Here is a 13,312-nt window from a genome sequence, read left to right on the forward strand (position 1 = left end):
GAAATCAAAATGGGGAGCATTTTAATTATTACTGCAGTATTACTGTAATTATGATTTCTTTTTCGTGTTTGGATTATAAGGCTTTAAAATAGATACATCCCAAATGCAGGTTAAGAAATTAGGCCACCCCAAGCTGAGTGATATGCCAAAGTTACATACAGTATTTGCATAATTAGGTTAAGTTGAAATAGATTACCAAGTCTTTTAATCTAAAATGGGATACATTAAACAACCCCGCTGGATGGAGGAATAGGATTTACTGAAAGTTCATGTGCTTATGTAGGTGGATGTATTTATAGAAAAGCTTAAGCATTTCATATCTTACTTTCCATTCTCAGATCGACCTTTAATATTACTGTGTTGTTAAAGCTAATAGAATAATAGAATATGCAAATCAATTGTAATTATGATAATCTTTTCTTTGATCGTACTCCCTCTTAGCCATGTCCTCTGATCTGAAAACATTTCCTATTAAGATGCTCTTTTAGGAACATGATTCTGCTTATGCACGTTAATTTGATCACGTTAATCAGTGTGTAAAGTGTTTCACGGAAGAGCTTCCCGTGTTAGCGCAGGGGTGTATGCAGGGTTCAAAATGAACACTTGTCAAGCACCAAGTGCAAATAAGAATAGATAATTGTGAGTAAATTAAAAGTTACTTGTCAGTTGGATGGTAACTTAATTAGGAACATCAACATTACATAGTTTAAATCTAATTATAAGAACTACACTCAAAAAATTAATTAATTACCTTTACTTAATTAAATGTTTTTACAAGCAATTTAATTGTTACTTCTAATGCATGCATATCAACAGGTTAAACAACAGCAGAGAAAGATCCACCAATCAGAGAATCGTGGCCAACAAAGCCCGCCAAACGAGCCCAGTAGTGACCGCCCACTCCCATGACGCAATCCAGCCGGTCTCCCTAGACTCTTAAACAACTGATATAGTTAAATACATCTGAATATTTTGCAGTAAACTTTAAATATATTGATTTTACACTTATAATCAACAAATTAAAATCAATAGATTTTCGATTACATCATTACATTGTTTCATGAGATTTTAGTTCATTCCCTCATGAAATGTACACAGTTTTGTTTGTTTTTATTCCTAATCCCTGGCAGGATCTGGCTTCCATAACAAACCCATGTGGCGACACTGGCTACGTGGAATGTGAGAATCCTATGAGAATGAGAACTGAATGAGGAGTAAGATATCAAGAGTTGCATTAGGAGAAATTATGATGTTTAGTCATGCTCCGACAGCCTGATGTCTAGGATCAATTGCATGTACTGTTTGTCTGCTTACGTTTTTTTTTGCTTCGACTGTCGATGTGCTTGTACAGTCCTTACGTGTTTTTCCCAGATTGCACAATGAAACATGCATCTGTGAGGAAGATCAGTTTACATTCTGTGCAAGACTTACAACTGGGACTCTACGCTTAAATCAAATTGAGCTTGGATTAAACTAAGATTTATATAAAGGGTTCATGGACTGTCATGACGCACACCAGGCAATGAAAGGTTCCAGCTCCTCTCATGAAATACAATTGGAGGGAGCACAAGTGAATTATAGTTTAGATGAGCACATGTGAATTATATTTGGGTGGGGCTTGTCCTAATTCAAGGTCTACATCCAATTAAGAATTGAAGTTCTTTTAACTTTACACGTCTTTCTCTTCCGTGAAAACAGGCCAAAACCCTTTACGACTCATCTCGCACAACACAGATGTTTATTTATTTTTTTATCCTAGAATGAGAATGGCCCTCCCCCTAAAGGTGCAGTCATACTAGACTTCACGCTCTATTCACTTCCATTTATACACTTGCAAACACGGTAAAGTGGAAAAGCAAGCTCATTAGGTGAAGAAGCTTTGTGACCTGTGAACTTAATAAAAAACAAATTTGAAATCATGGTTGATAGCTGTGCGATGCTTTCAATATACCCCACCTAAACTTCCTGTTCCATTTCATGGGGTTATTAATAAAGTTGTCCAAACACATTATTTCATCTTGATCTAAACTGGGTATCACACACACAGTCGATGTGTTGTGCTGATTTCTGATGCAAACTGCAACACTTGTAGATAAGACAACTGCAATGTGCTAACCCCTTAAATTATGAATCACATCTGAGTGTTGATATTTTTCACATTTACATCATATCAGTGATGCCCTGTGACATATATGTACACTTTTTTCCAAGATCCAAGAGGCACTCTAACTCTCTACAAGATTTATTGATAATTCATTAACATGAGGGGCTCCATAGCTCTTCCATATTAAATATCCCATGGCAACTTGAAACATCATATGCAGGCTTTGTGAAATATAGTTTGACTGGAAGTACCATCTGTGCATCAATAAATTAGTGTGCACAGCATTCCATTAAATGGAATGCCAGGTGCTGAATATACCTTGCACCAGGGTCCAAAATATCACAAAAGCCTAATGCGATTAAAAATGTAACCTTTGTGACTAAGTAAAATCACTGGCTGGTAACTTAATACATGGTTTAAATCAAAGCATACAAATGAACATCTGACCCTCTCTGATACAAACCGTTTACTAAAGAAAACATCTTTTATGACTCACATGTCTTCTAACAATTTTTCCCTTAGTGGAAATTTACATTCTTAGGGGCCGGTCAAACCAAACATGTACTTGCGTTATAAAAGCTAGATAAACCTCAAAGAATGGAACTGTGAATGCATTTTTAATAGTTGATGGGTTTTTTTACTTAACACAGCAAGACGCGATTTTTTTTTTTTTATTATTTATTTTTTTAAGCGAGACAAAAAAAGTCAATTTAGAGCATGACTACTTAACTACTTTAGAGCATAAAACTATTTAAAAAAACAAAGCAGACGGGCACAAAAACATTTTCAGTATGAATGGAACCACGTGAAATCAAAATTGGAGTTTTGTGGCTTCAAGTCCATGTCTGTTAGCTTTGAAGCCATTTATATGCTAGTTAAATTAAATTTTTAGCAGATATACATTTAAAATTCACAGTCTTTCTCTTCCGGGAAAACAGACTAAAGATTTACCATCAGGAGTTTATCTAAGATGCCTACAGTATGTTTTTTTCCTCTAGAACTTTTCCTTTTCCTCATTTAGCCACCAAAAACGAATATATTAGGAACAAAATCATGATTGATTTATGTTTTTGTGACCGGTGCAGATATACTGAGAGACAGAGACTAGCTCGAGTTCCAAGTGACAAAATGTCCTACGCTGTTTGCCTCTAAGAAAATATAAGGAAAATAAAAGATAAATAATGCTACAGTATTGTCCCAATGCCAAAATTCTCTCAATTCAGTTGCCATGTATAGGTGCATCAAAATGTTTATTTTGGACCCTGTGTATATCTCGCCCTCTGCTTTCTTCTGTATTGCCCAATCACGGCACATCATCTGCCTTTCTACTGTATCTAGCCTGTGCAGGGTTTCGACTATGCCAAGCAGCACATGGGCCAGACAGGTGAGGAGGCTCTCACTGTCACCAAGGAAACACTTGTCCTGTCCCTTCCCGTACGGGATGCTCCACTCACACAAGACAGAGTGGCGACGGCATTACAAGATGGGACGGCCTCAAAAAGACCCCAGTTGACAGAGATGCATCTCAGGTGAGAGATATGTCTGCATATTTTTAGACATAACAAATGGAATAAGCTACTATTATGGTATATCGCTCAAGTCTCTATAGAACACTACAGCCTTCAAAGCCTGTTCATCATAAATGTTTTAAAAGCTATCCTACCCAATATGACCAGCGAGTTCTATGCAAGCTCTTGACTTGAATAAGCTGCAAAGAATTGAGACCTGGGGAGAAAAGAACAAAGTGTACACTGTGTGCTTAGAAACAAAGAAATTGTTCTTTGGACATATTTATAGAATCCAAATCAAGAAAGGTAGCCATGGCACACAAACACAACCAAATTGTCTGAAACATCTATTGGGTAAAGCCTGGTGCACACTGAACGACTTTTGGCCATGATTTTGGGATTTGGACAAATTTGGGGAATCATAAAAGATTTCCCTGATCATAGGGCAAATCATCAGTATTGATTACTTAGTGCAACGTTCACTGACAGTTGATTAATTGCCTTTTCGCTGAATCTTAGCCTAAAGCCTGGTGCACGCTGAACGATTTTGGCCATGATTTTGTTGAGACAAATTTTGGGAATCTTAAAAGATTTCTTTCATTGCTTACTGTGACATGCTCACCAACAACCTATTAATTGCCTTTGTGATGAATCTTAGCCAAAGACCAAGTTCAGACAGTAATTTAGACATTTTTTGTTGCAGTCCTGCAGTGTGATTGCTCCTACGACATCAAATGAAGAACCAATACGAACACAGCACATAATAACGCATGTACAGTGCATCTGGAAAGTATTCACAGCGCTTCACTTTTTCCACATTTTGTTATGTTACAGCCTTATTCCAAAATGGATTAAATTCATTGTTTTCCTCAATTCTACAAACAATACCCCATAATGACAACATGAAAGAAGTTTGTTTGAAATTTTTGCAAATTTATTAAAAATAAAAAACGAAAAAAAAAAAAAAATCACATGTACATAAGTATTCAAAAACTTTGCTCAATACTTTGTTGAGCACCTTTGGCACCAATTACAGCCTCAAGTCTTTTTGAGTATGATGCTACAAGCTGGGCACACCTATTTTTGGGCAGTTTCTCCCATTCTTCTTTGCAGGACCTCTCAAGCTCCATCAGGTCTCTCCAGAGATTTTCAATCGGGTTCAAGTCTGGGCTCTGGCTGGGCCACTCAAGGACATTCACTGAGTTGTCCCGGAGCCACTCTTTTTTTATCTTGGCTGTGTGCTAAGGGTCGTTGTCCTGTTAGAAGATGGACCTTCGCACCAGTCTGAGGTCCAGAGCGCTCTGGAGCAGATTTTCATCAAGGATGTCTCTGTACATTGCTGCATTCATCTTTCCCTCGATCCTGACTAGTCTCCCAGTTCCTGCCACTGAAAAACATCCCCACAGCATGATGCTGCCACCACCATGCTTCACTGTAGGGATGGTATTGGCCAGGTGATGAGCGGTGCCTGGTTTCCTCCAGACATGACGCTTGCCATTCAGGCCAAAGAGTTCAGTCTTTGTTTCTCATGGTCTGAGAGTTCTTCAGGTGCCTTTTGGCAAACTCCAGGTGGGCTGTCATGTGCCTTTTACTGAGGAGTGGCTTCCGTCTGGCCACTCTACCATACAGGCCTGATTGGTGGAGTGCTGCAGAGATGGTTGTTCTTCTGGAAGGTTCTCTTTTCTCCACAGAGAAATGCTGGAGCTCTATCAGAGTGACCATTGGGTTCTTGGTCACCTCCCTGACTAAGGCCCTTCTCCCCGATCGCTCAGTTTGGCCAGGCGGCCAGCTCTAGGAAGAGTCCTGGTGGTTCCAAACTTCTTCCATTTACGGATGATGGAGGCCACTGTGCTCATTGGGACCTTCAATGCTGCAAAAAATTTTCTGTACCCTTCCCCAGATCTGTGCCTCGATACAATCCTGTCTCAGAGGTCTACAGACAATTCCTTGGACTTCATGGCTTGGTTTGTGCTCTGACATGCACTGTTAACTGTGGGACCTTATATAGACAGGTGTGTGCCTTTTCAAATCATGTCCAATCAACTGAATTTACCACAGGTGGACTCCAATCAAGTTGTAGAAACATCTCAAGGATGATCAGTGGAAACAGGATGCACCTGTGCTCAATTTTGAGTGTCATGGCAAAGGCTGTGAATACTTATGTACATGTGATTTTTATTTTTTTAAAATTTTTTTTAATACATTTGCAAAGATTTCAAACAAACTTCTTTCACGTTGTCATTATGGGGTGTTGTTTGTAGAATTTTGAGGAAAATAATGAATTTAATCCATTTTGGAATAAGGCTGTAACATAACAAATTGTGGAAAAAGTGAAGCGCTGTGAATACTTTCCGGATGCACTGTATGTAAGAGAGAGCCATTCGGTTAAAAATATACTAGCTTGTCTATATGATATACACATAAATATGTTATTATTTAGAGGTCCACTCACATTATGATTGTACAATCACAATTCACTTGAGTTCACTTTGAATGAACACCACATACATTTCAGTCAACAATGGGATTTGTATTTGTTTTATTTTCCAGGAAAAACATTGCCGGTATTAGCGCAAGGGCTTGCTTGGATTTGTGCGCTACCATTTCAATTTCATGTGTTAACGAGAATGCACAAGAACGTAACTTGAATGATCACCCAGTCAATGCTGTCAATCGAAACCAAGTTCTTCGATGTTTATTGTACAGTCTAACATAAAGACCATTGATGTCCCTTTACGTGACATCTCACCAGGGTCATATTGTACAATCTGACAAGAAACAATCGTAAAGTACAGAACAAACAAAATCACAGTGTGCACCTGGCTCAAAGTATTTAATTCTTCAGATTACATTTTGAGTTTTTATTATTTGTCCTTGATGCTCCAGAGTATTTTCTTTCTTATTACACAAAGAAAGAAACCTCCCATGGTCCTGTTCTCATCCTGCATAACAATGCAAATGAAAGCTGGTAGGAAATTTATCAGTGTTAAGCTTGCTGATAGCCTCATCGCAAAGCAGCCTTTCAAGGTCATTAAAACCCACCAACCCACATCTCTCACATCTCTGGGTTACTTAACCACTCTCGCCAGGCTATGGGATTGTAAATATGCCTTTACGTCGTACAAGGGACAATGCGACAGTGAGTTGCTCTCCAACAAAGAGCACTGATCCTTGAAATCATTGCAGTGTGGCTTAGTTTTTCTCTTCTCTCTCTCTCACTCTGTCCCTTTTGCCCACCGCGCTTATTACCTGGAATGCAAATGTATTCTACCTTTTGTTACCTCCCTGAGTGGCTCGATTAAAGAGAAATGAGCCTGCAGAGAACAAGGCTGAGGAAAATAATTATTTGGAAATGCAAATGCAGTAAATATGCAAACAGGGTTTCAAGCATTTACCGGCAGAGAGAGTGAAAGACAGATAGACAGAACTACTCGGAAAAGATGCGTGCAGGGAAGCTAAATACGCTCACAGCTACAGAATCATCTATGATTCAGTGTGCCTGTAGGCTTCTTGAGCGATGCTTCCACTCCCTCCCCTGCCTGCCTGCGTTAGACGTTTTTGTGTGGTTGCAAGTCCAGCAGGGCTGGGTGTGATAAGCATGGCAGATTGTTGGCACGGATTTATGGGAGATTAGCAGATTTTCTGTAATATGCATATTTTGTTGACTGTGCTTTATTAGCCTCTTCTTGGAGACAAAGTATTTGGATTGAAGTGTTGCATTTATTTCTTATTATTTCGATTTGAAAATTAAACATCCTTATCTCAGTGATTAAGGATATTTGCTTGTAGCTTTTTTTGTAACATTTTACAATAAAGTTCGAACGAACTAACATAAATAAAAAAATTAACAATTGTTTTTTGATAAATCATCATTAACCAAGATTAAATGCTGGAAAAAAATATATTGTTCATTGTTAGTTAATGATACTTAATGCATTAACTAATGTTAACAGATAGAATAGAATACTATTTGTATAGAAATAAATAGAAGCTTATTGTATAGTATTACCAATATTGATTTATTTTTCATTTATTATGTTGACATTTACATTCAAGGAGGTTGCTTTTGTAGTTTTTTTTATTTTTATTATTTGTTGCATAAGCTGCCATGACGTAAAGTATTATTTCATCACCACCATCTCCACCACCGCCATTTTTTTTTTCTTTTTTTAAGAGGCCAATTACCTTGTTTTCTTGTAGATATTTCAAGAGTATGTTGTCTAGAATATGGTGCACCAGCAGCTTTGTCTGAATATTCTTTGTTGAGCTTTATACTGCTTTTATACAGTGTTGTAAAAATAAAACACCTTGCAAAGACATATAAAAACCAATTTAACATCCTCCATTCATTTTTTAAAGTCAGTTCATGTTATGGATGTGGTAAATGTTGTTTGGCTTGCATTGCAAGATTTTAACAACCAACGTGGATCTCATGGGAATGAGGCTGTGTATACCTTGTGCTAGTCGTTATCTATGCATATTAGGGTTGCGTGGTATACCGGTACTAATGAAATATCGCGATATCAAAAAAAATTTAATGGTACGATATCATCATGTTGTTAATTTGGGTACCATATTAAAGTATGCTCCCATTAGCATAATGTAATGTAATGTGAGAGTTTTGAGATTAAATCAAAGACCATTTGAAAAGAATAACAAAGAAGCCTCTATATGGCCAAGTGTGATAATTAAACAGCAGAAGGATGTTATTTAATGAAATAATATACAGTCACATGCACTGCGTGCCACAGTATAGGAGGCGCCACTCTCCTGTCATCTCCTTCACACACACACAGGCACGCACACGAGCACGCACACGAGCACACACACAAACGCAACACACACTACTAATGCTTGATTTTCATGCAGTGTGCCCAATAGTATACATCTGCAGAGTCACAGATCTGTGTGTTTAGTGTATAAACAGCTGTGAACTCTCACATGAACTCTTTCTCTGTTGCAGCTTGGATATTTCAGCTTGCGTTATATCAAGCTTGCATGAAGTTGATATAATGAACAAACCCTTCACATACCGGAAGAACTTCAAATATATTTCAAAATAAATGTCCCGCTGAAATGAAGCTCTATTCGACTGATTGCGTGAAATTGAAGACATTACGACAGAAAAACTATTGCTACTGTATAAAAATGTACTATTTAAAGCAGTCGCAATAATACTCATAGTAACAATAATATAATATTAAATGGTTATATTATTAGTATTATTATCTGTAAGCAATATCACAAGTATTATATTTTCATGTGATTAAAGCTGTACAGTATGTATTTGATTTAAACACAGTTGGATCATAATATTTAATTAAAACATTTAACATGGAATCCAGAAAAATGTAAACAGAAAAGGCATAATTTGTATCTATAAGGCTTTATGAAGTTCTTTTTGTCAATAATTTTCTGTGTAATTTCATCAAAAATCAGAGTTTTTTAAATTTTTCTATTTGTTGCCTAAGTATCGAGTTAGCATTGATACCGAGTTACCAGGGCTGGTATCGTGGTATATGTTTGCATCTTTCAGTGTAATACATTGCATAATGCAATATGTAGCTTATTTTATGATTCGTAAATCAAACACGCAATTATAACGAAGGTCGAGTTAGATTTATGTAAATATCAAATTAATTTGATTTGCAACTGAACTGTTCACACTAAAGTTACATTGCATGTAACATATCAACATATAAAAGTGGCTCAGATTGAAATTGAAAATGTCAGTGTGACTTCAGTGTGAACAGTCAAGTTGAAATTCATTTGATTGTTTTGTCAATTTTTTTGATGTTCATATTGACATCCAAAAAACAGATACACCTCACATCAAAGAATAATGTTAAACTGCGGTGTGAAAGTATCTAAAAATACCTTTCCTGGCTACCTTTTCAATTTCATTAAAATTCTCCATTTACTTATCTCACATAAACACACTGTTGTTGGCTTTCCTTTGCAAGCCGATGTTGATCTTGATGTGATGTGCATGCTGACATCCTCAGTAGTAATGATGTCACTTACAACTCTCATTGGCACATGATATGCATTCTAATATGTGGTTCATAATCCATTGTCTTATTATTCCAAAGCACAATTCATCTTGTTGAACATTTGTTTAAATGCAGAAAACATAATGACTACATGCTCACCCTACGGTCGTGTCTGTTAAGTGACACCAGTGCAGTTTAATACTGGTTAACAGAGGCCAGAGGGCCCTGCAAGGTAACTGTTAATGCTGCATTACACTGCATGCAGCAAACTTACCATTGTCTCTGTTGCCATGGCTACCCGCAGCAGGTTGCCAAGCGAGGATGGCTCTGTTTCGAGCAACGATTCTGGGAAGCTGAACACAGGCAGGAGCTCCACAGCTCGGAGAAGTATGGCACAGAAAGCACCCAAAGAAGAGCAACACACGAGAAATGGTGAGAAAGCAAAAAAATAAAAGTAAGAACAAAAGATTCCCATTACTTTATGTATTAGAATTATTACCCATTTGTGACACCAATAATAATTATCTCATCATAATTATCAGGAGTTGAAGATAATGAAAAACAATAGCATAACAAAATCCCGATAAACATAATTTCTGTTAATGGCTGAAACAAGTGTTAATAAATATTTAGTTCTCATAATGTTTTATGAAGGTTTTTGAATTATGGGTGCAAAAGTCTGAATGCACATTGAAAATATAGGATTCAAAGTCTTATTTAAAACCGTAAATAAACAAGTTTTAGGATTTTGAAAAGTGTAAAACAAAGAAACATTATGACATTAAATGAATGAATATTGAACATTAATAAATTTCAGTCATGACAACTCTCTGAAAGATTTAGCATGTGGGTATGACATTGATAGGATATTGGTCTTGGCGGACTAGATCTGCCACGCTGCTGCTGCAGAGCAAGTACAGAGACTTGTTACTGCTAGAACATACACAGAAATACTGAGTTAAGCATGTTGACATGCTGCTGTACAATTAGACATAAATATAATCCCCACTTAGCAGATCTAGACATGTGGAGCTTGGGAGGTGGAGGGTTTCCCAAAAACTAAAGTGACATCCATTTACTTGCAAACTGAGCAAATTTAATTAAGCAAAGAGAGAGTACGCAAGTTGATTGGCTACCTGCTTACAAATCAAAGGGCCTATCAGCTTGTGCCATTCAGAGTTGCATACCTGAATTTAGTCATATTGAAGAATTATTGAAGATTCTGTACTAATCAAATAAGCAAATACATATGATATTGTTAACACTATACAAAATGTCAGATTTCATTGCTACCATTGAAATCCATGGATTTTGAAATATTTTCAAATCATATTGATTTAAAATGGATAGGTTTTGCACTACTTGTTGATCCATGCCAGCTCAAGCGCATGCTGTAATTGTTGCAAAAAGGGGACATACCAAACACGAAAAATGCTTTTTAATTCAACAAGTGTTATGCTGATAATAGAAATTGTAATGGGAAAAATTGTATTCAGTTACAGCAATTCATATTAGATGCATTTGCTGTAGTGTCCTCAGACTTTTGGACCCCACTGTCCAAAAAAGATCTTACTACAACAATACAATAACAATATTCTCATATACAACTGTACTGACAGCGAGATGCGGTACAATCCTGCAAGTACAATTGCCAAGAGAAGCATCCAGGAATATCCATGATATTTATACTGTTAAACCCCTGAACCCATAAATAAGTGATTATTCCAGAATATATTCAGTATATTTTACAGCAGTGGCAAGTATCATACTCCGTTTTTGGGTAGGAGCCTGATGCAATCTCAGCATACACAACCCCTTTTAACCTTGTACTGTAGTTTTATGTGATTGCATTGGTCTTCTGTGTCTTATTGCAGACCATTATGACTCTTTAACTGGCTCTCTACGCCTCATCACCATTAAGCCTATGGCTGCCCCACTCAACTATTCCTATCCTGATTCATCCAATAACAGCCAAGACTCTGTCATCCTGAATGGAGAGGTAAGCTTGATGTCCCCATGGAGATAGGGCCACCTTATAGAGCTGTTCAGCCGTGACAACAATTTGTAGGCAAACACGGAAGTCTAATTCACCATGGATTCCCTCTGGATTTTCCTATGGGTTTTTATAATGGTTTTTTTTAACTTATGAGTAAAATAAGGTCTGCGGTAAACATTACTTGATGATACATGGACGTTTTGTTCTATAACATAAATTATTCACAGTCATACCTCAAATGTGAATTTTGAAGCTGCCTTGTGTTTTAAAAAAAAAGATGTAATTCAATACAGCTTCAAAATTCACATTTAAGATATGACTGTGTAATTTATGTTGTAGAACAAAATGTCCACTTATTGTCAAGTAATGTTTATCACAGACCTTATTTTACTCATAAGTTAAAAAACCCCATTATAAAAACCCATAGGAAACTCTTGGGGGAACCCATGGTGAATTCTCTTCTGGGTTTTTGGACTACAAGCTGAACAGCTCTATTAAGGAAGCTTTTATTGCATGTTATTTATTCCTGTGTTGAGTGCTTGTCAACAGAAACAAAGTTTTGGGCCCTGTCTTGCATTGTGTCTTAACCAGGTTTGTGGCTATAAGTAATTTGCCTGTCCACTGTGAAAGCAAAAATGCTGTGTGATGAGGTACAAAAACAGGCAATCATAACATATTTGAATTATGTGGAGCAGGATTTTAGACAAATTAGATTTTGTGGACTATGCTGGAAAAAAATATTCCTTAGAGGTTGCTCTTGCATAGCTCATTTGACTTAATTGTGTTCTCAGTTGTGTTTCAATGAAGTATCAACCTTATCACAGATATATCTCATAAAATTCTTTAGGAGAAATAAAGTGTAGACAATTGTTGACATAAAGTGAGAGTATAAAGCTATAAAAATTAATGTGGATAGTATATTTCAGATATCTTGGACTCGGGAGAATTGAATGAGAAATATTTGAGTTCATGTTGAAATCTTTGAATTTGGATTGCAGACTTTGGTGCCTGAGCAAATCTGAGCACAGTTTGAGACATTGACATCTCTTCTGAAACAATTCAGGTTTCAGGGTTCTACCCTTAGTTTTGGGTTTTTTCCCTTTGGGGCAGAGCCCTGACATGTACGTGTTCTATGTCTGTTTTATGTCTTGTGTCTGGATTCAGCCACTTTGGTTGGATTGATTTATTTACCCTGTGGCTGAGTCCAGGCACTTGTGTTTTGTCTTGTGTTATGTGAATGCACTTAGTTTTGTGTGTTCTCATTTACTTGTGTATTTGTGTCTGTCTTGTCTTTATTAATACCCCGCCCTCTCGTTTGCCTTGTTACCCATTTGATTATTAGTTTATGGTCTTCACCTGCCCTACTCATTATTCCTCCTGATTTCTCTCCCTACTTATTCTCCCTTGTGTGCTCTATCTGTTGGCAGTTCGTTGTCTCTACTTTGTCTAGTCAGACTAGTCGTGTTTTCTCTAGTCTTGTTTATTTTTCTGTGTTTTTTTTTATTTTGTGTGTTTGTTTTTGCTTCTTGTTTTTTATCTCTCCCCCCACCCCATTGTTTGGTTTTGTTATTATATTGGGTTTCAGTTTTCTCGTGAGAGTTTTGTTAATTTTTGTATATTTTTTCAATAAATCTTTTTTTGCTAGCGTTTGGGTCCTTTCCTGTTCACGCTGTTAGCGTACCATGACATGAGATGACAAATGTGAAAATAT

The 13,312-nt window shown here is 36.9% G+C and overlaps 1 protein-coding gene across 3 annotated transcripts in view; it reads left to right on the forward strand.

The window, feature by feature from the left end:
• The window catches only part of LOC127435626 (UPF0606 protein KIAA1549L-like), a 78,821-nt gene that overhangs the window by 55,985 nt on the left and 9,524 nt on the right, over positions 1–13,312 (forward strand). For all 3 annotated transcript variants that reach the window (XM_051689220.1, XM_051689221.1, XM_051689222.1), the window contains 3 exons: positions 3,443–3,633; positions 9,910–10,037; positions 11,480–11,604. In XM_051689220.1, coding sequence (XP_051545180.1) covers positions 3,443–3,633; positions 9,910–10,037; positions 11,480–11,604 — 444 coding nt within the window. The remainder of the gene's footprint in view (positions 1–3,442; positions 3,634–9,909; positions 10,038–11,479; positions 11,605–13,312) is intronic.

This window comes from Myxocyprinus asiaticus, chromosome 46 (assembly GCF_019703515.2).
Source record: "Myxocyprinus asiaticus isolate MX2 ecotype Aquarium Trade chromosome 46, UBuf_Myxa_2, whole genome shotgun sequence".
In the NCBI taxonomy this organism is placed as follows: Eukaryota; Metazoa; Chordata; class Actinopteri; order Cypriniformes; family Catostomidae; genus Myxocyprinus; species Myxocyprinus asiaticus.